At 54.9% G+C, this 25,983-nt stretch overlaps 2 protein-coding genes across 2 annotated transcripts; both read left to right on the top strand.

Moving 5' to 3' along the window:
* The first annotated feature begins 8,580 nt into the window (after window positions 1–8,580).
* Window positions 8,581–11,691, top strand: ZNF414 (zinc finger protein 414). Its single transcript, XM_006896404.1, has 8 exons — window positions 8,581–8,766; window positions 9,221–9,494; window positions 9,790–9,897; window positions 10,000–10,105; window positions 10,609–10,955; window positions 11,049–11,099; window positions 11,360–11,524; window positions 11,600–11,691. Exons 1-8 carry the CDS (start codon window positions 8,581–8,583, stop codon window positions 11,689–11,691), a joined length of 1,329 nt encoding a protein of 442 aa, XP_006896466.1.
* A 7,169-nt stretch (window positions 11,692–18,860) lies between these two features.
* PRAM1 (PML-RARA regulated adaptor molecule 1) lies at window positions 18,861–25,280 on the top strand. Its single transcript, XM_006896403.1, has 10 exons — window positions 18,861–18,878; window positions 19,062–21,204; window positions 21,276–21,342; window positions 21,419–21,492; window positions 24,233–24,290; window positions 24,400–24,508; window positions 24,619–24,781; window positions 24,981–25,014; window positions 25,100–25,134; window positions 25,243–25,280. Exons 1-10 carry the CDS (start codon window positions 18,861–18,863, stop codon window positions 25,278–25,280), a joined length of 2,739 nt encoding a protein of 912 aa, XP_006896465.1.
* Window positions 25,281–25,983: the final 703 nt, after the last annotated feature.

The following is a 25,983-nucleotide window of genomic DNA, read 5'->3' as shown; positions in this document are numbered from 1 at the left end:
GCCGGCGTCAGAGTTCCACCCTGTCCCTGCCTGCTCCAGCCTGGCCCTGTGACGGAAGCCCCATCTGCAGTGTTTATGGTGGCGGAAGACCAGTCTTGTGTCCCCCCCAGTACAGGCCCAGGGTCTGCAGACAGCTGTGCAGTCCCCTCACCCACCCTGGGGCCTGGGCTCCCCACGTCACACGTGTTGCCCTCGCCTCTGCTTCTATATGCGTCCAGTGAGGCTAAGAGCCAAACCTACCTCCCACATACCCTGTGACCCCAGCGAGTTGTGTCCTGTTGACAGAGCACCAGGCGTCTGGGGACCGTGATGATTACTTTCTTCCTTCTCCACCAGGAAGGCAATAAACAATTGCTGGATGAAAATTGAAAGAAGTCCTTTCCTAAGTGGCATCTCACAGCACTCATCATAGGTGGTGAGGCATCTTGTTAGCTCCGGGGGTGGGGGGACAGAAGATTTGAAACAGTTCAAACCAAGGCTCCAACCTGTAGCCGACTCCCCTCTACCCCCAAAAAAGCAAAAATAATTGAGTCACCTCACTTTCCCTAGCAGAAACTGTATCCCAGAGAGTGGTCTTGTGGGTCCCTTCAGTCTTGAACCTGCAGTCCTGAGACCCACCCAGGACCCGGCGGGCATCACACAGATCCCACACTGTCCACATTTGGTCAGCTGCTGGCCCCCTATCCCACATCACTGCTTTCTGGAACCTCTCCCTCATAGGTCCAGGGCCTTCTGGACTTCCTGTCAGAGGTGAAGGGAGTTAGCCTGGCTAGACTGGTCTTCCTGCCTGGCTCCAAGCCAGTTGTGGGAGCTGAGATAACCAGGGCGCCTGGACAGCCAGCTGAAACCTAGAAGTCAGGGACCTCAGCTCCCGAGCATTGTTCCTCTGTCAGTGGTCGGCCCCTTGGAGAGAGATGGAGTCAAGACACAGAATTCTCAGCTCATAGTGTCGGAATTGGCCTGGAAGAAGGACAGCGACTGCAGCCTGGGCACAGAGGGGACATGAGCCCTACTGGAGAAGCCAGGACAACTGGGGCGGAGAGTGTCATTGTTTTATAGTACAATGGGGTTGGAATCTATTCATAGCTGACCCTCCAGGTTTTTCAGAGGCAATAAATCACATGGAAGGAGACTGCTCACCCTTCTCCCAGAGAGCAGCTGGTGGATTCAAACCACAAACCTTTGCATTGGCAGCACCATTTCTTACCTCTAAGCCACCATAATGGACCTCTAGTAGGGGCAAGGAGCTGCACTGCAATCCCAAAGGCACGCGGTTCAAGGCCACCAACGATTCCACAGAAGGATGGGCAATCTCCTCCTGTGTGATTAACTGCCTCTGAACACCCACCAGAGTCAGCTATGGGTCGGTTCTGACTTTACAATACTCAACAAGAACAACAAACCACCACAACATGGCTTAGTAGAAGGGAAACACACAAACGCATTGTTGTGGGTTCTAACTTTCAGACACCCCATGTGTCAGAGCGCAGAACTGTGTTTTTGGCTGCCATCTTCATGGAAAGGAGCCCTGGTGGTGCAACGGTAAAGCCCTCAGCTGCTTACCTAAATGCTGGTGCTTGACCCACCCAAAGGAGCCTTGAGAGAGAAACCAGGCAGTGTGCTCCCCAAAATACTGCAGCTGTTGATACTGAGTCTGTCGTACAGTTAAGAGCTGTGAAAGCCAGAACCTGTGAAATGCAGAGACATGTTAAAGGAGGAAAAGGCAAACAGTTTCCAAGAATACGGAGCAAGTGGAAGACTCGTAAGATCTGGGTAAACCTAGCAGTCCAAGTCCCAGCTCCCACAGTTCTGCTACCCCTAAGGGTCCCTGGCTCAGCTCAATGCCAACAGGGGCCCAGGTCTGTGAAAAGAAAAAGAGTTTATTTTGCGAAGATAAACCGTCTGACACAGGCCATGGTCTTTGCAATCACTTGTTATGCATCAGGGAGTAGGACAATGACTAGGGAGGATAGAAGGAGAATTGATGCCTTTGAGCTGTGGTGCTAGAGAAGAGTATTGAGAATACCATGGACTGCTAGGAAAACAAACATTCATTCTGGAGAGGATTAAACCAGGCTGCTCCTTGGAGGCAAGGATTCTGGGGCTTCGTCTGACATACTTTGGACATGTTGTAAGGAGGGATCGGTCCTTGGAGAAGGACATCATGCTTGGGAGGGTGGAGGGACAGCGCAGGAGGGAAAGGCCCTCTATGAGGTTGACTGGGGTAATCAGGGTGGGTGTGTCGGAGACAGTGTGACTGGCACAGGACAGAGCAGGGTTTAGGGCTGTTGTACGTAGGGTCGCTATGAGTCACAAGCGACTCGACAGCACATAACAACAACAACAAACCGAGACCTAGTGTATGCCAGCGTGTCTACATGCCCTTGGTTGGATTTTGGGGTTACTTACATGGTCAAGATTGCCTACATAAGCAATTACTCTCAGAAGCCGTCTGATCTCCAATCTGCAAGGGCAGGTTATGGATTTGACTGTGGCACATTGTTCAGACTGGATGTTTATTCCATGTCTGTTTATGTTAAAGCTTTGCAAGGGGGGAGTTCCTACAGTCCTGAAAACAATGTCTGATGTTACTCTGGTCTGAAAACTCTGAAGGCAGAAACACACCTGGAGCATGAGGGAACTGTGAAGAGGGCTTGGGCCCTCAAATTTTAACCCTTTTCTTTCTCAGTTTCACTGTATAACAAAAATGAAACATTACTCAATCCTGCTTTGTTCTCGGGACTGCAGGCTCATAAAGACAACAGCCTAGAAAGATGACCCTGTAGTGAGTGCAGTTCTGGTCTATCCCACGGCGTCTCTAGGAGGCAAAATCTACTTTCTCATTTTTAATTTTTATTTTATTATTGTGTGTGTGTACCATCAAATCGGATCTGACTGGTCTGAAGGAGATTACCCCTCCTTCTCTAGCAGAGCATCTGGTGGATTTGAACTGCATACCTCTGGGATTGCAGAACAGCTTCTTGCCCAAAATCTACTTTTTTTTTTCAACCCTTGTTGTTGTTATGTGCCATCAAGTCGCCTGCGACTCATAGCGACCCTATGTACAACAGCCCTAAACCCTGCTCTGTCCTGTGCCAATCGCGCTTCCGACACACCCATCCCAATTACCCCAGTCACTGAATTAATCCACCTCATAGGGGGCCTTCCCCTTCTGCGCTGTCCCTCCACCCTCCCAAGCATGATGTCCTTCTCCAAGGACCTGTTCCTTCTTACAACATGTACAAAGTATGTTAGACGGAGCCTTAGAATCCTGCCTCCAAGGAGCAGCCCAGTTCGACCCTTTCCAGGATGAACCTGTTTGCTTTCCTAGCAGTCCATGGTACATTCAATACTCTTCTCCTGCACCACAGCTCAAAGACATCAATTCTCCTTCTATCCTCCTTAGTCATTGTCCAACTCTCTGATGCATAACAAGTGATCGCAAAGACCATGGCCTGTATCAGATGCACCTTAGTCTCCAAAGAGACACCATTGCTCTTCAGTACTTTGGAGAGGTCCCTAACAGCAGACTTTCCCATGGCAATACGTCTTCTAATTTCCTGGCTGCTGGTGCTGAAAGTGTTGACTGTGGAGCCAAGCAAACTGAAGCTGTGAACAATCTCAATCTCTTCACCATCCATCCTTATGCTGCCAACTGGCCCAGTGGTGAGAATCTTTGTCTTCTTGACATTGAGCCTCAATCCATATTGGAGGCTGCAGTCCTTGACCCTCTGCAGCAAGCGCTTCAGGTCCTCCTCAGTTTCAGCAAGCAGGGTTGTATCATCTGCATATCTCAGATTGTTGATCTTCCACCAATCCTGACCCCACATCTCAACCCTTACAAAGGATATTTTTTTATTAATTTTAATGAAAGTTTACAGAGACTTTGGATTTCCTTCATTCATTGTTGCACTTTTATCCCTGCCCAACCTCACCCTCTAGTTCCCTCTTCCCTTTGAAAAGTAAAATTCTTTCATTGTTAAACAATCCCTCTCCCTAAGTCCACTTTACTATGCAGCCTTCATTCTGGACTCCTGTCATGACAATAATACCTAATCATATATCCCTTTTAAAGAGTTCATTATCTGTTTCAATGTAATATACATAATTTATCCCCTCTTTCTCAGTCTTTTCCCAACCCTGATGTCAGTCCCATTTTACAACAGTGGCTCTATACAGTATTTGTCCCTTTTTGACTGAGATATTTCACTCAGCATAATGTCCTCCAGCATCGCCCATTTGGAATAATATTGCATGAGTTCCTTGTTTTGCAGTGCCGTGTAGTATTCCATTGTGTGGATATACCAGAGCTTCTCTATCCATTTGTTTGCTGATGAGCACTTAGATTGTTTCCAGCTCTTTGCTATTGTGAACAAAGCTTCAATAAACATGGGTGTGCATCAAAATCTACCTTCTTTTTTTTTTCTTTTCTAAATTTTATTATTTTGTGGGTGTACCATCAAATTGGATCTGACTGGTACAGGAGGAGATGGCCCCCCCTTCTCCAGCAAAATCTACCTTCTAACAGCTAATGACAATCTTTATGAAAGCAGATTGCCAGACCTTTCTTCCTAAGTGCTGCTTGCTAGGTTCAAACTGATAACCATTAGGTTAAGTTGTTATTAAGTGCCATGCCGTTGAGCATGACTCACAGCAGTCCCATGAACAACAGATCTGAACCCTGTCCTGGCCTGCTCCGTCTTTATCATCCCCAACACATGCGAGTCCATTGCCGCAGACACTGCCTCAATCCATCTCATTGAGAGTCTTTCTCTCCGTCACCGACCCTCCATTTTTCCAAGCATGATGTCCTTTTCCAACGAATAGCCTTTCCTTGTTGTTGTTTTTGTTGTTGTTTGGTGCTGTCGAATCGTAGACGACTCATAGTGACCCTATGAACTAAAGGCCTGAGCACTGTTCGTACATAGAGTTTCCGGAGGCAAGCCATTTCAGAAGTGGATGCCCCTCCTGCTTCTAGGCTTGTTTTAGTCGGGAAGCTCCAGCCAACACTGTCCACCATGGGTACCCATTACCACGATTGGCACATCACTGTCACAGTGTTCAGTATCACAGCAACCACAAGTTACCTCTGTACAGCAATGCACAGACCAGTGCTATACCACCTAGAAGAATGTTTGACAGGAAAACCATTTGAATCTGGCTGAGGGCCACAGATGAAAATCACCCACCTTCGGCTTGGTAGCATAACTTCCTTTCCACTAGGCCAACGTAGCTCTCTCTTTGTAGCCTTTCCTTACATGTCCAAAATATGTGAGATGAAGCTTCATCAACTGGGCCTCCAAGGAACATTCCAGTTGCATCTTCTCCAAGACATATCTGTTCTGTTGACAGTTCAAATTTACTCCCACCACCAAGGGACCTAGCAACACAACACAGAGGGATCTAAGCTTTGACAGGAGACTCCCAGGCAGAGAATGAGCCCTAATTAGCTGGAAAGCCAGTGGAGGCACGGAGGCAATGCCAATCCTTCTGAAGGGCTGGGAGTGTCTCCCTTCTGTACCTACGGTGGGATGATGATCCTGGATGGGAAAAACAAACACCAGGGTTGTGAATGGGATATTCCTGGTCCCTTACATCTATCTCTGTTTTACTCCACTGCCCAACCTCTGAGGAGCTCTGGTGAAGCAATGGCTAAATTGTTTGGCTACTAACCCAAAGGTTAGTAATTCTAATCCCCCAGGCACTCTGAGGGAGAAAGATGTGGCAGTCTGCATCCTTAAAAGATGGCACCCTGGTGAGCTCTGGTGGCCTAGTGGAAAGAAGTTGCACTGCAATCCCAGAGGTGCGTGGTTCAAACCCACCAGATGCTTTACTGGGGAAGGAGGAACAATCTCCTCCTGTACCAGTCAGATCTGATTTGATGGTATACACACACAAAAAAAATAATAAAATTTTTTAAAAAGATGGCACCCTTAAAGTCTTAAGGGGCAGTCCCACTCTGTCCTGCTGGGCTGCTGTGAATCAGAACCAACTGAATGAATGACAGTGGGCTTGACTATTGATTTCAGCTTCCAAGATCCCTGGGTGGCGCAAATGTTCTGCACAGGTCTACTAACCAGAAGGTTGGTGGGTTCGAATCCATTCAATGAACTTGGCAAACTGCTTCTGGGAGGATTACAGAAAGGAAGTGAGTCTAAGGAACAGTTCTCCTCTGTAATACATGGGGTCACCATGAGTTGTCATGGACTCACTGGCAACATGTTTATTAGGGTTTTTATTTGTTTGTCTGTTTTTAAGTCCAACTGTATGTGTCTTTCTCATCCAGACTGTAATGTGGGGACAGGCTGGGGAAAAGGATGTTAGCCAGCAACCTCAACAGCTGGGCATTTCCTAGGTGCAGAAGAGGAGTGGTTGTGTGCCATTGTATCAACATAGTAATGTACAGGGTAAGATAAAACTGCCCCACAGAGTTTCTGAGGCTGTAAATCTTTGCCGTTGTAGCCTGCCACCACCAGGCATTCCAATTAGCAGCCAAGCACTTAACCATTGTGCTACCAGGGCTCCTGAAGACTTGAAGTTTTCCAGCTCCTTTCACTTCACTTGAACTCATTCACTATGCTAGTTTCCTCTGACCTTGGCATTCTGGGGAACAGTCTCACCACCATGGCCAACACTCTGTTCACCTGGATGCTAGTAACAGCATCCAGGAAGGATGAAGAGATACGACGGTTGGGTAGGATGGTGGGCATGGAGAAGGGAGTGGATTTGACAGGTATTTTAACGGGCAGCTCTCACATCTAGGTTACAGACATCACAGCCTGCAAACCTCAGTCACCTTGACCCTGCCCACTCCCTGGCCCCACATCCTGTTGACTGTTTTGCACTATTTCTCAAATCCGGCCCCTCCTCTCCCTTTCTTGGTTCCTGTCCTTGCTGAGACCTCACACCACCCACCCCACTCTCCCTAGAGTGATTGCACTAGCCTCTCCTCCACACAACCCCCTCTCCAGCCTGCATCACAAGCACCTTTCTTTTTCAAACTAATAGCGAAGAAATGTGTTTGGTATCAATCTCTAAAAATGTTACTGTGTTAAATATGTTTAGGATGATGAGACTTGCTTCCCATATTTTGAGCATGTTATCAAGAGGGGCCAATCCCAGGGGAAGGACATCATACTTGGAAAAGTAGATGATCAGAGGGGAGAAAAAAGACCCTCAACAAGACAGATGGACACAGCTATTGCAACAGTGGGCTTAAGCTTGTGAAGTTGGCACAAGATTGGACAAAGCTTAACAACACCTAGACAGGTATGAAAAATATTTGCCAACTGAACATTTTTCCCATGTACAATTCAGGGAGATCAGTAAAACCATCTGAATCATGAGGGGTTTTTTAACTGGATTTTTAATGATGATGGTGATGTTAGCTGACATCGAGTCAATTGGCTATATGGTGACCCCTTGTGTGTCAGAGTAGAATGGCATTAAATAGGGTTTTCAAGTATGTAATCTTTCAGGAGCAGACTGACAAGTCTTTTTCCCAAGGCTCATCTAGTTGAGTTTGAATTAATAACCTTTTGGGTTTTTTTGTCTACTGCTTAATCATTTATGCTACCCAGAAAATGTAAAAAAAAAAAAAAAAAGAGTAGGAGACAGAAATTGTAATTCAAATAATACAAAAGAAAAAATCTTTCCCCCACTTGCATATTCTTTTTTTTTTTTTCAAGGGCAAGAGGGAATTTATTTCAGATTTGAATCCGGGCCACGCTCCAAACTCCACTTGCATATTCTTATGCTCCAGAGTTTTAATTCAGAGAACAGCTTCTAATGATGCTCTCTGCATATAAAAGTGCACAAGTACACAGAAAAATCTATGTCCGTCGTGGTTTTATTGTGTTTTGTTGTTGTTTAAGCTACTGCAAAAAGCTTTATTGTTTCATTTGGTCCAAGGCTTGGGCGATGGGCTTCTGGGTGGATACTTATCCATTGCGTTTTACACAGGACAATACAATGGCTGCTGACCCCCTCCACTCCGCAGGTGCAAAGGGCTAATCCTTGAAAAAGACCATCTTCCACCCTCCATCAAAAGGGCATCTCCATCCTGACATCCATGTATTAAGCTGAAGACGGCATTGAGCTTCTCATCCCCCATCTGGGTATCTCAACAGACCCATTCCAACTACGTGTATTTAAAATGTTGACGACTCTTACTAATTTCCCTCCAAAGAGCCCATAGGTCCGAACTAATATGATCTCTACAGTAAGAAAGCCGCTGTTTACCGCCTTTCTAGGGCTACTGGCGGGAAGAGCTGAAAGTGTCCCTTTCTGAGACTAGGACAGTGGGGTCTGACTTGGCACACAGACTCTAGAAGGTGCAGCCAGACCGCAGGTCCGCTCCAGCGTCCACTGCGCAGTCCAGCACCGCCCAATCCCCAGGACCCGCCCCTTGGTCCAGCGACCAATGGGAGCCCCGCCCCCAGCCCCGCCCCACTCTCGCGAGATCTGGCAGGGGCAAGCTAGTGCCGCCGTGAGCGCGCGCCCGCCCTGCCGAGAGAATCGACGCTGTCGCGGCTGGAGCCGATTTCGCCACCGGAGCAAGAGAGCTTATCTGAGTCGAAGATGGTGAGCGCGGCGCCGCGGATGCGGGCACACTGGCGCGGCGGGGACAGGCTGCGAACGGCACGTCGCGCGCACACACCCCTCTGGGCAGCCCCGCCCCCCACATCCGGGCACACTCCCTCCACCGGAGGACCCCCGCTCTTCGCCTACTTCCTGCCTGGGCCCCGCCCACAAGGCTTAGGCCACGCCCCGAACTCGCCTCCTTTGTACCCCTAACACCTCCAGATTAGTCTATACGGCCCCATATAGGAGTTTCTATAGAAACTCCTTCCTCAGTCCTTTTGGCCGTCTGGCTCCTTTGTCATTTCCCTACGCGCATCCATTCCAAAGCCTTTGTAGCCCACTACCTGGAGGCCACGCCTCTGGGGCCGCCCACCTAAGTTGGAGAAGGGATGTTTGCTGCGCTCCTAGGGATAAATCTTAACAGGTATATCTTCCGCATCAGGGACACCTCTCAACTCCCTGCCAAGGACGAACCAGAGGAGAGTTTTAGGAGGCTTCATCCACCCTTACCCAGTGCCCTCGGTGCAGTAAAGCTTCTAGAATGATGGGCACAGTGCGTTTGACAAGGTGGTTCCTTGGCTGGTCCAGGCCACACCTGGATCCTGAAGGGTTCTGTTTGCTTTTCTCCTCCCACCAGGAGGAAGAGCCCTTGGAACTGAGCCTGGATATGCCCACCACCGCGGAGCCCCTCTCCAGCGAGACGGACAAAGAGGTGGTGTCCCCAGTTGTGGCCAGTGGGTCCGGCATCCCCATGGGGGATGAGCCAGGCCCTGACCGGGCAGCCACTCCCCCAGTGTGGGGACTTGGAGGACCTGCAGGGGACAGCACTCAGCCCATCCCTGGACCTAGCCCCGGCACAGTGTCTGGGACCACTGAAGACCTGCGACCTCCCAGACGTCGCCCGCCACCAGGTGACCTGTGAGGGGACCTTGAGGAAGGGGCCACAGACCTCGGAGCAGTGGGATGCAGGTTGTCTCTCAGCCCAGATCCCATCTAGAGGAATATCACCCATCATTTACCAACCACCAGCTGTATGCAGGCCACCTTACCCCTGCCCTCTGACATCTCAGTCTGGTGGCCAGGGCAGAGGGCGATTCTGGCCTTCTCAGTGCTTCCCTGGGGCAGAGTCCCGCGGGTGGGGGTAGAGTCGGTGAGAAAGGGACCAGCGAACCCTCTCCCCCACCTCCCGTTCTTTGCATTCTGCAGGGAAGCAGGTCCCCTGCTCCAGTCCAGGCTGCTTCCTCAGTTTCTCCAGTGTGCGGGACCTGGCGCAACATCTTCGAACCCACTGCCCGCCCACACAGTCCCTGGAAGGTAAGACGAAGCTAGGGAAGAACCCTCCCCTCCCCGTCCCCCCCCCCCCCGCCCCCGTCCGCCAGCCTGGACACCTCGCTCATTCCCCTGCCCACCTTCTAGGCAAGCTCTTCCGATGCTCGGCCCTGAGCTGCGCGGAGACCTTCCCCAGCATGCAGGAGTTGATGGCTCACAGCAAGCTGCACTACAAACCCAACCGCTACTTCAAGTGAGACCCCACCCCATGTCGCAGGGTATCGGGGTAGGAAGAGTGCTGGTGCCAGAAGCTCTGCCCACTCCTACTGCACCAGGGGCTATTGAGTCCCCAGCCTTTTACTACTGTGGAGGGTGGGTCTGCGTGTGGGCGTGGCTTCGTGAAGACCTCCACTCTCATTGGCCCAAAAAGGCCACCCTTACGTGAGCATGGCCCCGCCCAGCCTCCCTGGAGGACCTAGATGGAAAGCGCGGGCCTAAGTCAAGGTTGAGACGTCCTTCCTCGTTTTCCCAGGACGCGGAGGGGGCGAGAATGGTCGAAGCCACAGTAGGGGGGCGCATAGGGCAAGCTGTCTAGGCCCCGTCCCGCAGGTGGAGGATCTGCCACCTGTGACTGTCACCCCCCCCCCCCCCCCCCGTTGTCCCACCAGCACGCTGCCGGGGCGGAGCCTGTGCGGCGTCGGGGGAAGCCCCGCCCCGTCACCCAGAGGCCCCGCCCCGCCCTGTGCCCCGCCCCAGGTGTGAGAACTGCCTCCTGCGCTTCCGCACGCACCGCTCGCTCTTCAAGCATCTGCATGTTTGCGCCGAGCATGCGCAGAGCCCAGCCCCGCCGCCGCCGCCCCCCGCCCTCGACAAGGAGCCGCCGGCGCCCGAGCGCCCCCCGGAGGCCGACTCCGCGTCGGCGCCCGGCCTGCCGCTGCCCTTGCTCGAGCCCTTCACGACCCCCGCCCCGACCCCCGCCGGCCCCTTCCTACCCTACTTGAACCCCGCTCCCTTTGGCCTGAGCCCCCCACGCCTACGCCCCTTCCTGGCCACCGCGCCCGGGCCGCCCACCTCCAGCGCCGCCGTCTGGAAAAAGAACCAAGGTGAGTGGGGGCGGGGCCACTCGAAGGGGCGGACCCAGCTTCCCTCCTCCCCGCCCCTCCGATCTCTGGCCTGAACCCCCGCTCTCCACGCAGGTGCCAGCGGCAGCCCCCGGAAGCCCCAGGGCGGCGCCGAAGCGTCCTCAGGTGCGTGCTGGTGACCACCAGGGAGGGATGGAGGGGCTTCGTCCTGCCGTGGCCAGGTGGCCGTAGGGGGCGGCAGTGCACGTCTCCTGCCCCGGGCGCCAGCTGCGCCCCCGAAATACAGGCTGTTTGCCCCTAAAACGGCTGCCACCTGCGATTTCATCTGCGCCGGCGGTTCCGCGGAGACCCCTCCCGGTCGCTCGGGTAGTCAGGTTGGAAAGGGCCCGCAGGCCCGGGGTGACCGGTCGCCCGCCCGCCCGCAGGGCACGCGGCCCCGAGCCGCATCGTGTGGGAGCACACGCGCGGCCGCTACTCGTGCATGCAGTGCGCCTTCTCCACCGCCTCGCGACCCGCCATGACGCTGCACCTGGAGGACCACCGCCCCACGGGCCCCGCGCCCGGGCCGCCCCGCCCCGACAGCCCGGCGGGTAAGGCAGGGACCGTGGGAGGGCGCGGGGCGGGTGGGGGCCGAGGCTCAGGCGCCCCTCCTCTCGCCGCCCCAGACCCGGCCCCGCTTGCGCCCAAGGTGCCGCCGACACCGCCACCACCGCCACCGCCGCCAGAAGGGGAGCGTCCGGTTTTCTTGCCGCTCTGACCAGTGGCCGCCTTTGGGGGGGGGGGGTGAGGGCCTTGAGTAGTGTTGTGATTGGGGGGGACAATAAAGGAACCGCTCTGAGCCGGCACGTGTCTAGGTCCCTTGGCCCTGTGGGCCCAGTAAGCCAAGTCTGGCCATCGGGCGAGCACAGCATCCTGTGCCCAGGATCGTCGCCCTGCCGTCCAGGCCACCCCAGCTGGTATAGAGAGGGGCCAGTGTCCCACCACTTCCACAAACCAGATGTGATAGTTTACAGGAAAAGTGCCCAGTCAACCTAGCTGGAGAATCGGGGTGGGGGGATCCTGGGCAGTACAGGCCTGGTAGAGCTGGACGCTCAGGCCGCCTTGTCCTTGGCTGCCAGACTCCGCTGCTTCCCCCACCTTGCTCTGAGGTGGCATCAGGGTTTGCTATCTCCTTTGTACTCCAGACATGGGAACCTCTTCTCTTTCATGGGAAGACAGGCCATCTGGGGTACACAGTGTCCCACTTTCAACAGAACCTACGTGGCCAGACCCCCTGGGTCAGCATGCAGCCATGCCTCGTTCACAGCTGGTTTCAACACCCGTGGCACGCTTCCTTCCCACCACCCTCTCTCCTCTGTCCCCCCAGCCTGAAGACCACTAGAGACCATTTCTGTCCGCTGGCCAGCGCCCTTCAGTGACTCCACACACATTCAGTGAAGTTCTATGCTCACAGTAGCCCACAAGACACCATCTCTTTGACAACTGGCCACCACACTCAATAGATCCCTCCTCCTCTGAGTATGTGAACCCAGGGCAGAGAGCTCCTCTCAGTTCTTCCGTGGAGTTTTCTCCTTCATCCTCCTGTCTGCCGCCACGAAACAAACCTCTTTGCACCACCTCCTTGGCCCTCCCTCACCAGTTCCTCCCTCTGCCACTTGGTCCTCCAGTATTCGCACCTGGGGCGCAGCCACCTGGCATCACATCTGTCCAGGTAGACCAGCTGGGCAGCAGTAAAGAGCTGGATCACCTCACAGTTGGACAGGGCTAGGGTGGGCAGTGGGGTGGAGAAAGGCTTGGGTACCTGGATGTAGGACCACTACTATACCCCGTTACAGGATTCAGGGCCACAGCATCCTTGACGTGGCTGCTTCTGAAGTTCAGGTGGGTCAGGTCAGGGGTCTGCGCTGCCAGCACCTCAAAGTCTCCACTGAGCCCATTATTGCTCAGCTCCAGCTGTGGGGTGGCAAGCTGGGCCTCCCGGATCTCCCAGGCCTCCTAGCTGTGGCCTGGGAAAAGACTGCTGCCCTGAACCCCGCCTTCCTAGTCCTTAGAGTAGATGTCAAAGTGCTCAAGTCTTTATTAAGAGGCATGAAAGGGTCAGAAGTTTGGGAGGTAACTGCGGAGTGATCTTCATCCCTCCCTCTACAGATCTGCAAGCTGTGCTGACTGGGCCTTGCTCTGATGGGTGAGGGGGGCAGACCTGGCTCACTGTGGGGTCGGCCCAGTTATCACCACCCTTCCACAACAGAAGCCCAGAGTGGGCCTTTGAGGTACCCCCTCATTTGCACCCATGCCTCTGGGATGCCCCCCCAAATATGGTTGTAGTCCCAAATGCACCCTTACCCAGAGACAGGGTGTTCCAGGCCTACAGCCCCTCTCCAGGGTTCCAGGGCTCCCTGCTCCATTGCAGTCAAGTTAATTCCAACTTCTGGAGACCCTCATGCATTACAGAACAAGGAAACCATAGGGCTTCCTCAGTTATAACTGTGATGGAAGCATATTGCCAGGCCTTTCTTCCGTGGCACCACTACAGGGGTATAAATTGCCTGCCGTCCTTTCAGTTAGTGGTCACAGTGATAACCATTGTGCCATAGGTGCTCCGGTGGCACGTAATCACCATGGTCCCATCATCCTGCACCTAACCCTGCAGGGCCCATCACAGCCCAAATCCACACATGCCTTGGCCCAAGGAACGTCCCTTAATCTGTCACCCAGGTATAGGGAATGGCTCCTAGCTGCCCTTTGGATCAAGCTGGCACTCTGCTCTATCCCTGGGGAAGTGGGTCAGGACCTGGCCTCCACTGATGACGGTGTCCACTCTGCAGACTCCTTCCTGCCCACGCTCCCTCCCTCATGATCAACTCTTTTTGGAGCTGCTATGTACAGAGGTCCCCCAAGGTCAGGAAGTCCTGAAGGGAAGTCCACCCCACTCCCCGCCCAGCAGGGGACACACAGGAGTCTGAGGACAGTGACACGACCCTGGGCCCGCCTTTCAGAGCAGGGCCAAGGTGGCCAATGACTGCAGGTACAAGTTCCTCCCGCTGAGCCTCTGCAGAAGGTCCTTTTAATCTGACCGTGGAGTCGGCCAGGTGCCTGCCCTTCTGAGAACTGTCCACCACCAGCTCGGCCATCTGTTGCCAGCTGAGCACGGGAAAGGGGCAGGTCCTGGGCGCGTTCTGAAACCTAGCCCGCACCCGCGGTCCCGATCAGCCTCCATTCCAAGCTCCTGGCTTTGCTGCCTCAACCCCTCTGCACAGCCGCGGTCCACCCGCTCAAGTGCTCAGACCACCCTAGACCTAAGCAGCCACGGGCAGTCCCAGAAGACCAGGTGCTTCCGCTCTGCCTGCGTTCACACCTGGGGCGTCCTCAAGAGCTCTGGGCTAGCGCCCCTGAAGCCACCCTCCCCAGGGCCGATCCTGCCTCGCCCAGGCTTCTGCTGCTTCCCGACTCTGACTCCCTAGTTCCATCAGGAGTTGTTTGTCCACGTGCCTCCCCCCACCCCGCTTTTTGTCCACGTGGGGACCCCTGGGCCCCGCCCCCAGCTCCAAGGAAGGAGCTTGCGCACGAAGCAGGGGCCGTGCGCCCCCTGCCGGCCGTGCCGTGACTGCGCGCCAGCCCCGCGCGCACCGCCCGCTGGCGCCCCTGCCGGCCGCACGGGCAGTCAACAGCGGTCAGCGCTTGGCCGTCCTTGTTGGAGCCTCCATCCACTCTATTTACCGCTAGTCTTGTTCGTTCTTGAGTCCTCACACTTTCCAATACTCCATCCAGTGCTCTGGTGACCAACCTCAGCTGACTCAGACTGAGACTCAGAAGACCTTAGAGGAGCTCCAGCTAGGAGGGAACCCCCATACTTGGAAGTGGGTGAGAAGGTCCCAGAATTCCACAGCAGTGCTCTTAGCACTGTGTGTTCCATTCCTCTGGGCCGGATGAAGGCAGAATGCAGCACCCTCCCGGCAGAAGCTCCGGATCCGCAGCCCTGCAGCCCCAGCCAGCCCCTCATGGACCTCAGTCAGAGTGCATTTTACAGGTTTTTGGTGCTTCTCAGAGCTGCATTGAGTGTCCACCCCACCGGGGCTCACACAGGGATGGGGGCCTCAGCAGTTGTCTGACTACCAGTCCAAAGGTGGGTGGGTTGGATGCATGCAGAGGTGCCACAGAAGTCTGATCTGGAAGGGTCATGCCCAATAAGGGGTGACCAGCACCCCATCACTAAAGCAAAGGAAGACGTGTTGAAGTATTGAAGGATTCACAGACATAAGAATTACAGGGGGAAAGTGGGCAAAGTGCAATCCATTGTTGGTTGTTATGTGCCATCCACTCACCTGCGACTCATAACAACCCTATGTACAGCAGCCCTAAACCCTGCTCTGTCCTGTGCCAACTTCACTGTCTCCACTACCTTCATTACCGCAGTCACTGAATTAATCCACCTCATAGAAGGTCTTCCTATCCTGTGCTGTCCCTCCACCCTCCCAAGCATATGAGATAGAAGCTATCAGATCAAGGGCTGGACAATGGGAGATAGGTGTGGAAGGGGATGCTGGTGGATGGTGGAGCAGGAAAATGGGTGGGTCAAGACACTTGTGGGGCCAACACTGAAACTATTGGTTAATGCCACAATTGGGGAAATACCTTTCATCTGCTTTTTTTTCCTGTAAAATGCTTGTCTGTCAGATACTTTTCTAAATCTGTGCATTCAGATTAAGACAGACTAGGAAGAAGGATTGGCCATCCATTTCTGAAAACCCTATGTACAATAGCAATCCATTGGAGGCCTTGAAATTAAAGTTCTAAAATGCACGTGAATTATTGGGTGGAAAATTAATTTGCATTGTAAACTTTCACTTAAATAACATTAGTTTTAAAATCAGGCCTGGAGATCTGATTCCTGAATGCTCTGAAAAACCTTAGGGAACACAGCTGCATCCTGCAGAGTCACTGCGAGTAGAACTGACAGCAATGAACAGCTAGCCCAAATACTGGCAGTTCAAACCCACCCATAGTGCCGTGGAAGAAGCAAGGCCTGGCAGTCGGCTTTCAGATGGCTTGTGCAGCCAAGGAACAGCCTATGGGAGCCGTGGTTCTCTGCACACCATCCACACTACACCCAGAGCAGAGTAGGCAGAATCTGTGAAGAAAGGGTTCTGACCTCCTTTCCACTCCTCAGTCGGAGCCCACAGAGACGCTGACCTGGGACAAGCTAGTGCGGTTAGCACACCCTTCTCTGGCTGGACTGCTTCCTTCATCACCCCCAGCCCCCTCCTAACCCTGTCTCCTCTGCTTCCTCCCTACCCCTACCCCCCCACACACACCTTCCACCTTGAGATCACAGTGTTCTCCAGCGACTCCCTCCTTCCCTCATCTACCACCCCCACCAATCCACCCTACCCCCTGCCAATGCCATCCCCAGCCCCCTGGCCTCTCAGTGTGACAGGCAATCTGAGCTGGGAAGCAGCCAGCAGGGAAGTGTCGAAATGAGGAAGGCAGAGGCCCCTGAGGCAAGAGGGCAACCCTCCCCCTCCGCTGCCAAGTCAGCCAGGGGACCCAGAGCCCCAGATCTAGGGGGCCCTTCTCCCTCCCAGGACACCCTACTGGAGACTTTCAACCCTGGCATATAAGACCTAGCAGAGCCAGGGGAGGATGATAACAGAGTGAGGCTAGGGCCTCCGTGGGGCTTGTGCTACTCTCCAGCACATATAGCTCAAGCACAGCCACAAAAGAGGGGACAGGGACTTGTGGGATCTGAGGACCTAGGGCTGGGGAGGCCCCGCCCCCTCCTTCCTCCTCTGCCCTCCTTCCCCTTCGGCTGCCCCCAACCTCTGCACTGGCTCAAGCAGAAGCTGGTTATTTCCTGAAGGCAACAGTCTGCTGCATCCCTCGCACTGTGCAGCCCACCATCCACCTGCAGCCATGGTGAGTCCCCATCCCAGGAGACCCTGCACCTGTGGGAGCCACAAGGGGAGATGCGGGGGGGGGGGGGAGTCAGGCAGCAGCCAGGCCTTCCTGTGGGGTGGCAGAGTGGGTCACACACTGTCCCCTCCCCTCCTTATCTCCCTGTAAACCAAGCCACAGCCTGCTGACCTAGACTTGTCAGGCCCTGTGGCCACTAGCAAGGCCTGGTCACAGTTCACCAGGAGTTCAGCTAGAGGTGACTTGGGCCCTGGGCAGGCGTCCTCACCTTTCCAAGATGGCCCTTACACCTTGACTCTCAGGACATGGTCAGGGATGCAGAGTGAAGCGAAAACCAGGCTAGACTCCCACAGAAGCCAGGCTCAGGGTCTGATGCAGGGTCACTGGCATATCTGTAGGTCACGGAGGGCCCGTGCCTGTTGCCATCGTCCAGCACAGCAGTGCAGAGCCAGCCACTCAGGGCCAAGGGAGAGTGGCCAGGGTCTGCTAGCCCTGATGGTTGTGCAGTGCACCCTAGCTTGCCCAGGTCCTGTGCTCCTCTGCACATATCCACATGTGTCTGTGCCACTCATTCAGGCTGCCTTTGGCCAAGAAGTTGCCTTTGTGGCTCTGTAGATACACTTCAGAAGTGAGCATTATTTACCGAGCACCTTTTCCAGGATGGACACTCTGATGAACATTCTGATTCAGAACTCATCTCCTACCAAGGGCGGAGGGTGGGGTATAGACAAAAAACACATGACAGAATTGTCAGGATATTAAAAAATGTGTGTTCATGTGTAATAGACTGGAGAGTGGCTAAGGGTAGTACTGACAGAAAATAAAAGCCAGTTGCTGTCAAGCTGCCCGAGGCTCAGTGGCTCTGTGTGTGGCCCTTGTGTGTCAGGCTGGACAGAGAGCCAAGTTTCACTCCCGAGGCATTTTCAGATAGATGCTAAGCACTGTATGTTCGGATTGCAGCAGATAAACTGTTTATACTGCAAGGAAGTCAAGCAGTTGCCAACAAGTGGATTCCGACTCGGAGCAGAACAATGTTTCTTGTTTCCAGTGGGTGCACTTTCGGACGTAGATCTCCAGGTCTTTCTTCTGAAGTGCCCCTGGGTGGATCTGAACCACCCACTTCTCGGCTGGTAGCTGAACATTTCATCATTTGCACCACCCAGGGCGTGGTCATGGGAGAATCACTTTCAAACCTGGACTGGCGTAATCGGGGCGGGTGTGTCAGAGGCAACGCAACTGGCGCAGGATAGAGCAGGGGTTAGGGCTGTTGTACATAGGGTCACTATGAGTCACAGGCGACTCGATGGCACATAACAACAACTGGGGAGGTGGCAGGGATGGCCTCTCTGGTAAGGAAATATTGGAAGAAAGGGAGAAAGTGGGGTGAGACTGAAGTGTGGCAGTGAGTGGAGTGAAGTTTCAAGGAGGTGATGGAGGAGAAACCTCACACCTGATGAGGTGTTTCAAGGGCACCTCCCAGGGAAATGACAGAGCCTTGCGGAGGTCTCCAGTGTTCGCTGGGGACCCGAGCAGCCACAGCAGGACTGGAACTGGAGGGGAGGATGGACTGGGGTAGTCAGGGAAGGGGCCATGAGGGCCTGTATTGGATAAAATGATCCTCGACAGATAACAATGGTGGAGATGGAGAGAGGTGGTTGGATACTGATGCACTTAGAAGGTGAAATGACAAGTTCTAGGGAGAAGGGAGTAAGAGAGAGGGAGGTCAAAATATTGAGACAATACCACCTTGTAGGGGCAGCAGCCTGAGTGATGGGGGCTCGACTCCTCTATGTGGGGGTCGGGGAGCAGGAAAGGTACACTAGGGTATAGTTATTGGATCCTGTGGCTTTGGGAGGAGTCTCTAGGTGCTGCAAACAATTGAGCAGCTTCTAGCTACAAGATTAGTGGTTAAAACCAATCCAGGGAGACTTACCAGAGGTCTGGAGATGTGCTTCCGAAAGGTCATCCTTTAAGCTGGTACCGAGCAGGGATACTTTGCACACCCATGGGGTCACCATGAATCAGGATGACTCAGTAAGCCACTGGCTTAGCTTTATTTGGTTTAGGGCTCAGGCGGAGGCTGGAGAAAACATAGGGGGGGGCCTTGAAAGAGAAGAGAGACCTGAGGGCGGGAAGAGGAAACAGCCTGGAAGGAGTAGAGGGGGAGGGTGTCTGTGACAGTGTCTGTGTCCCCTAGACCCTCTGTGTGTCCCGTAGGAAGACCATCAGGACTTTCGGAGCCTCCAAGCAAAGTTCCAGGCTTCCCAGTCAGAGTCCTGTGAACACCCCAGGAAACCCCCAAAGCCTGACTTCAACAAACTGCCAAAGACATTTCCACAACCTGAGTCAGGAGAACATCCTAGGAAGCCTCTGCAGCCTGAGTTCAGCACAGGCACCAAGAAGTCCCCGCAGCCAGAGTTCAGTGCAGGCCCGAAGAAGTTCCCACCACTTGAGGCCTGTCCACTTCCCAAAAAGCTCCCAAAGCCTGAGTTCAGTGAGGCCCTCCGGAAGCCCCCGCAGCTGGAGCCCAGCCCCATCAGGCCACCTTCAGAACCCAAGTTCAGTGGTTTCCCGAGGAAGCACTGGCCCCCCGAGACCAGCGAGACCATCCTGAAACCCCCACAGCCTGAGTTCACCGATGACACCCTGAAGCCCTCACAGCCTGAGTTCAATGCAGGCACAAAGAAGCCCCCACAACCCGAGTTTACTAGTCACCCCTTGAAACCCCCAAAGCCCTCGCAGCTCGAGTTCAGCAGTCACCTCCAAAAGACCGTGAAGCCTGAGTTCACAGATGACCTCGTGAAGCCCCCGAAGGCCAAGTTCATGGATGACCTCATGAAGCCCTTGCAGCCTGAGTTCACTGATCACTCCCGCATGCCCTCACAGCACAAGTTCAGTGCAGGCCCTAAGAAGTCCCCAAAGCCTGAGTTTACGGATGACTCTGTGAAGCCTCAACAGCCTGAGTTCACCAATCACCCCCTTAAGTCTCCACAGCCTGAGTTCACTGAACACTCCCGAAAGCTTTCACAGCCCAAATTCAGTGCAGGCCCTAAGAAGTCCCCAAAGCCAGAGTTCACTGATGACCTCATGAAGGCCCTGCAGCCCGAGTTCACTGATTACCCCCGAAAGCCCCTGCAGCCTGAGTTCACCAGTCACCCACTGAAGCCCCTGCAGTCTGAGTTCACTGATCAGCCCCAGACACCCTCACAGCTTGAGTTAAGCGCAGACCCCCCGAAGCCCCCACCATCCGATTTCACCAGTTATCCCCCAAAGCCCCGGCAGTCCGAGTTCCCTGATTACCTCCCAAAACCCCCACAGTCTGAGTTAAGCACAGGCCCTCAGAAGCCCCCGAACACCCGGAAGCCTTCACAGCCAGAGTTCAGTGCAGGTCCTAATAAGTCCCCACAGCCTGAGTTCACCAGTCACCCACTAAAACTCCCAAAGGCCAAGTTCACGGATCACCCATGGAATCCCTCACAGCCCGAGTTTGGCGCAGGTCCCCAGAAGCCCCTGCAGCCCAAGTTCACTGATCACCTCCAAAAGGCCCCACAGCCTGAGTTCAGCATAGGCCCCCAGAAGCCCCTGCAGCAAGAGTTCACAGATCAACCCCGGAAGCCCCAGCATCCCGAATTCATGGATCACCTCCACAAGACCTCGCAGCCCGAATTCAGTGAGCCCCTGCAGACACCACCTTGGAGGCCAGAGCCCAGCGAGCCCCAGCCTCACTCCTGGAAGCCTGAGTCGGGTGCATTTCCCAGGAGGAGCCCACAATCACAGCCAGCCAACCACCCAGGGAAGCTCCATCAGCCTGAGTTCGGTGATCTCATCCGAACAGCCTCGGAGCCCGAATTCCCTGTGTTTCCCAAGAAGCCACAGCAGCTCGAGTTCCAGGCGCTGCTCAAGGCGCCGCAAGTAGAGTCAGGCTCCCTGCCCAGGACGACCTCGGAGCCCGAGTTTCGCTCACTGCCCCGCAAGTTCCCATCAGACGCCTGTGGACCAGCTCGGAAGTTCTCCCAGCCCGAGGTCGGTGCCCTGCCTGGGAAGCCGACCTCTGGCGAGTTCATCCGGGGCCTCCCCCGAAAGCCCCCACTCCCCAGTTCTGTCTCAGAGAGCTCACTGCCCACTGCTACGAGGGGCACTGGGTCCCGATTCCCGCCCAGCCCTGGATTCAGAACCCACCTGGGGAGGCAGCAGCCGCAGAAGGGGTCCCTCACTCACAGGAGCAGCCTGAGGTTGGGCCACCCACCCCGGCACAGGCCTCTGCCCTCTGCCAGCACCCTGGGACCCCCTCCTCCCAAGCCCCCGCTGCCCCCAGGCCCCCTGGACATCCAGAGCTTTCGAAGACCCTCGGCGGCCTCAGGTGGGTCAGGGTGTCTGGGCAGGAGGGCCCTGGCACTGGGGACCAGCCTCCTGCCTCTCTGCTCTCCACAGGCCTGCACAGGAGCCGCTCCGCTGCCGCCATCCACATCCAGGCCCGACGGCCAGCAGGCAACCCCGAGTGAGTGTGGGCACCGGGTGGGTGCAGGCGCAAGGGTGAGGGCGTGGATACGGCCCTCAACTCAAGTGTCCTACAGAGACTCAGATGAGATCTACGAGGTCTACGATGATGTGGAGCAGGAGAACTCCAGCCCTGGACCCAGGAGCAGAGGTTGGTGCGAGGTGGGATCCCCACTCTGCTGTGGTCACACTTGGGGGGGGTGCCCTAGCACACTGGAAGCCTCTGCTGGGAGGGCATCATCAGCCCAGCGCCTGTGGTTGGTCCAGCAACAAGCTAAAGAGAAACGGGCAGGAGGTCTGCGCCCCAGGCTGGCGGAAAAGGCCCAGCAGCCCCCGCAAGCTGGGGACACGCAGAGCAAGAGGAATGTCCCAGGACCTCAACCTCCAGCTGGCTGGACATGGAGGCGGCTCTGCCTGGCCTCCTCTGTGGCCCTACCTCAAGAGTACTGGCCGTACACTCCCTGCCCAGCCTCCTTCCTGCGGCGGCTCTGGCGTCCCAAAGGCCCTTCTGTCGTCTCCCCCCCCACCCCCCACCCAGTCTCTGTTCCCAGTGAGCTGGACGAGGCTTCCAGCCCATCGCTGCTGGCTCATTCCGCCACCGTCACGTGGTAACAGACCGTTCCACACGGCACGTTCCCAAAGTAGTGACTCACTGTTAAGTGAAGGAGCGCTGGTGGCCAAGTGGATGTGCATTAACGGAAAGGCTGGTGTCTCACTCACCAGCCAGCCCAAGACGGGCATCTGGCCACCTGCTTCCATAAAGACTACAGGAGCCTAGGATGAACCTGGGGCAGTCTCACTGCTGTCACACAGGGTCACTGTGTGGCCACGTGGACTTAATGGCTGGGTTTTCAGTTACTCCAGCTCCTGCCAGCCCCGTGTGACACAGGAGAGCTGCCCTCAGGGCTTTCTAGGATGTTATCTATTTGCAGGGAAATCAACAGGTCCTCCTGGTCCCTTGGAGGCATGGGGTCGGTTTGAACTTCTGACTTGGTATCAGCCCAGGTCATTTACTCTTTTGTTATCCGGGCTCCTTCCCCAAGGCCCTCCCCACTTCACCGAAGGGGAAGCCCCAGGATCTGAGAATTACTTGCAGTAAGCAGAGCCTCTTTCTTGTAAAGGGCCTCCAGAGAGACGAGGACGCAGCCCTTGAGGTGCAGCCTACTGTCTCTGCCCCTGCCTGTGCTCCTGGCAAAGAGCAGGCATCAAGCTGTCCAGCAGTTCTGCCCTCTCGGGCCCCTTCTGCTTCTCCCCGGCTCCCCTTGGTTACTTGCAACACCCTATGAGCACACAGCTTCCTGGAAGGGCCTCTCCTGCTTCCGCAGCCACGAGGTTTGGCTCTATGGACCTCACTTGGAGAGTGTGGCCTATGAGAAAGGGCCATTGCTGACCCTGGACTCAACTGCCACATGGCGTTTTGTCCTGGATTCTCCCCTTCAAGGCCCTGTGTAGAGTGACGTTATAGGTCCCAAAGGTCTGTCCTTCCATCATAAGAGGCCGCAGCAACTGCACCCTCCTCCTCCACTTTGCCCTCTCTAGAAGAGTTGGGAGCTCCTCCAGGCGGAGCAGGGAAGGCAAGATGTGAAGGTGGTCTGCTTGGGGTCACAGGGCCAGAAGTGGCCAGGCTAAAGCTGACCCAAATCTGCCCTGCCCACAGGCTGCTGGGGTATTGGGGGGGGGGGGGTGGTGACAATGGAGGTGTCTGTGCCCTGGCATTCTGGAGCCAGTCTCAACAGAAGAGGTAGGAGCTTCTAGAGGGATGGTGTTTTGTCAAGAATCATGCCCAGGCCAGAGGAGCACAGCAGCAGGCAGGCATACAGAAACTATGCTTGTTGGGTCTAAGGCTGCCTATGAGAAACGTGCAGAACCTTCCAGAACAATTCAAGTCCACAGATCGCCATTGCATGGCTGACCTGGGCCAGCTCATCTCGGGAAGGGCCTACTACTGTTGACCCAAGCTTTGAGTCTGCAGACCCTGGCCCTGGGTCAGGGACTGAAGAGGGCCAAGGGCAGCACGCCCACCTTGACCTGTAGGGGCCGTGGTCTCTGCAGTCCACAGGGAGCACAGTACAGTGAGGAGGCGATTCAACAAGGATGCTGTTGAGGCTGAGAGGAGGGACCCTGAGAGGCCCCAGGGTTCTGGGAGCTTTCCTCACAGATGTTTAGCAGCTGGAGCTACTGACTGGCAGGGCTCCTGACCAGGCCAGCTCACCTGGGGCCCTCCCAGTTCCTCTCAGAATTTCTAGGTTTTACTTTTAACCCCGTCTCATTATAGCTCCCAGAATGCAACCTGCTCTAGAAGTGAAATGCCTTATTATTTTGTACCATCAAGCTGTGTCTCATGGCAACCCTATTAACAATGGATCTGAACCCATCTTTACCATCTCAAGATGCACATGAACCTATTGTCACAGGCACCATGTCAATCCATTTTGTTCAGGGTCTTCCTCTCTTAAGCTGACCCTCTATCTTTCCAAGCATGATCTCCTCCTCCAAGGGCTGGCCTCTCCTTACATGTCCAAAGTATTTGAGACAGTTCCACCATCCTTGCCTCCTGTGAGTATCCTGGTTTCACGTTCTCCAGGCCAGACCTGTTTGTTCTCTTGGTAGCACATTAACCATGTGTCTAGTCCTGCCCGCTCAGGCTGCTGCCTGTGCCAGGATACGCTGTTGGCTAGGTTTGTCCTGCCTCCTCAGAAAGGTGGGAACAATGGTGTGTCACCTGCTCTTGTGAAGTTGCTGTGAGGATGGGAGTTTGTGTAGCAAAGCATTAGGAAGGTAGCAGGATGAGGAAAGCCAAGATGCAGCCCACGAGGACCCAGAGAAGACCCTGGATAGGATTGGAAGCTGGCAGCTCTAGGCTCAGTGTTCTGGGGTCCCTTCCTCCTCAGGTGAAGTGCCAACTCCACAGCAGCCCCCGCAGCGGCCTCCAGTGGATCCCAAGCTCAGGTAGTGTGGCCCTGGGTATAGCACAGGCCAGGGTTGAGGCCTGGGGACACAGTGGGCTACTCAAGAGAAGCTCATTAGTATCCTAACTCCTCTTGGTGGGGGGGATCAGCAAGGAAAAAGCTCCACCAAAACTGCAGTTGCCAACCTTGGACCCAAAGATACTGAAGCAGATGCGGAAGGCAGAGAAAGCGGAAAGAGAGTTCCGGAAAAAGTTTAAGGTTGGGATACAACCTAACAAGAGTGCTGGGTGGGCTGGGTTCAGCCCTCAGAGGACCTGGGTCCCCACAAGGTAGCATCCAAGCACAAGCCTCCAATTATAACCCCTTAGTTTGAGGGGGAGATTGTGATTCAGACAAGGATGATGATTGACCCTGCTGCCAAAACACGTCGAGGAGGTGGCAAGCACCTGGGAATCCGGCGTGGGGAGATCCTGGAGGTGATTGAGTTCACCAACAAGGACGAGATGCTGTGCCGGGACGCTAAAGGCAAATGTGAGTGAGAAAGCAGGGCAGGGCAGGGGTGTGTGTGTGTGTGTGTGTGTGTGAGAGAGAGAGAGGGAAAGGGAGAGACACAGAGAGACAGAGCAGGGTCGGTGTGTATGACAGCAGGGCCGGGGGTAGGGGTGGGTGTGTGTGAGAGAGAGAGACACACACAGCAGTGGACACTCACCTCTCTCTGCCTCCTCTCCAGATGGCTACGTGCCCAGGATAGCTCTGCTCCCCCTGTGAGTAGTGGCCCTGCAGGGTGAGGGAGGTGGTGGTGATACAAGAGGCTGAGGTAGCTTCTTACTGACCTGTGTTTTCTGCCAGGGAAACGGAGGTGTATGACGACGTCGGTTTCTGGGGTATGTAGAGAGGGTCAGCGCAGATAACAATGCAGCAGGAATGGGCTCGCCCAACCCACTGCCTCCAGAGGGGCTGGCTCAGGCTCACAGGAAGCCCTTCCTCCACAGATCCCCTGGAGAGCCAGCCACTGCCTCGGGGGCAATGAGGACCACAGTAATGGACACCCAGCAGACCCAGACCCAGAGCCCTGACAGCAGGAGAGCTGAGCAGTGGGTGCTGCCCAGGTTCATCTGGCCACTCAGACACAGAGCCTATAAAGCCCATGAACATGAGCCTGCTTTGTGTCTTTCATTACATGGGGTGAAGTAGAAGTATAGGAATCCAACAAGCCAGACTGCCTGGCCCTCACTTCTCCAGGACCAGGGCAAGGAATAAGGAGAAAGGTGAGAGAGAACGGTAATAGACCCTTCTGCCAAGGCCAACAGCTGGGGGAACAAGGGAGCAGTGTCGGAAATCAGACGGTGTGGAGGCGGACAACAGGGGACACAGCCCACACACTGTGCTGCTCCCCGTCGGTGTAAGATTCTTAATCTGCTCAGCCCAGGCCTCTGATGGGACAAAACACACTCCCCCAGCCTTTGCCCCATCCAATGTGTCTTATGAAGAAAAGGCAAGCTGGAGTTGAGCTGGAGGTGGCTCTGGTCCCAAGAGTGAGGGTCAAGGGAGTAGGGGTCTGGGGCAGACGGACTCCAAACCACCCACCCAAAGGCCTCAATCTCACAGCACTAAGGTTCTGCATCCATGAAAAGTCTTTTCCATGTGGGGTCTGGGGAGTCAGCTGCCCATTTATAAGGCAGTACACATACAGTGTGAGAACAAAGTCACTGGGGATCAAGCAGCAAGCTCCT

This window comes from Elephantulus edwardii, unplaced genomic scaffold (genome assembly GCF_000299155.1).
Source record: "Elephantulus edwardii isolate Elephantulus edwardi_28Jun2011 unplaced genomic scaffold, EleEdw1.0 scaffold00185, whole genome shotgun sequence".
NCBI classification, from domain to species: domain Eukaryota; kingdom Metazoa; phylum Chordata; class Mammalia; order Macroscelidea; family Macroscelididae; genus Elephantulus; species Elephantulus edwardii.
Note: the sequence above shows the minus strand (reverse complement) of the source record. Positions and strands in the feature narration are given on the sequence as shown.

Coding starts and splice junctions, on each gene's coding strand:
- PRAM1 (XM_006896403.1), top strand. Junction 21,205..21,275: donor AAGACCCTCGGCGGCCTCAG/GTGGGTCAGGGT, acceptor TGCTCTCCACAG/GCCTGCACAGGAGCCGCTCC. Junction 24,291..24,399: donor CCAGTGGATCCCAAGCTCAG/GTAGTGTGGCCC, acceptor GGGGGGGATCAG/CAAGGAAAAAGCTCCACCAA.
- ZNF414 (XM_006896404.1), top strand. CDS start 8,581: ATGGTGAGCGCGGCGCCGCGGATGCGGGCACACTGGCGCGGCGGGGAC. Junction 10,106..10,608: donor AAACCCAACCGCTACTTCAA/GTGAGACCCCAC, acceptor GCCCCGCCCCAG/GTGTGAGAACTGCCTCCTGC. Junction 10,956..11,048: donor CGTCTGGAAAAAGAACCAAG/GTGAGTGGGGGC, acceptor CTCTCCACGCAG/GTGCCAGCGGCAGCCCCCGG.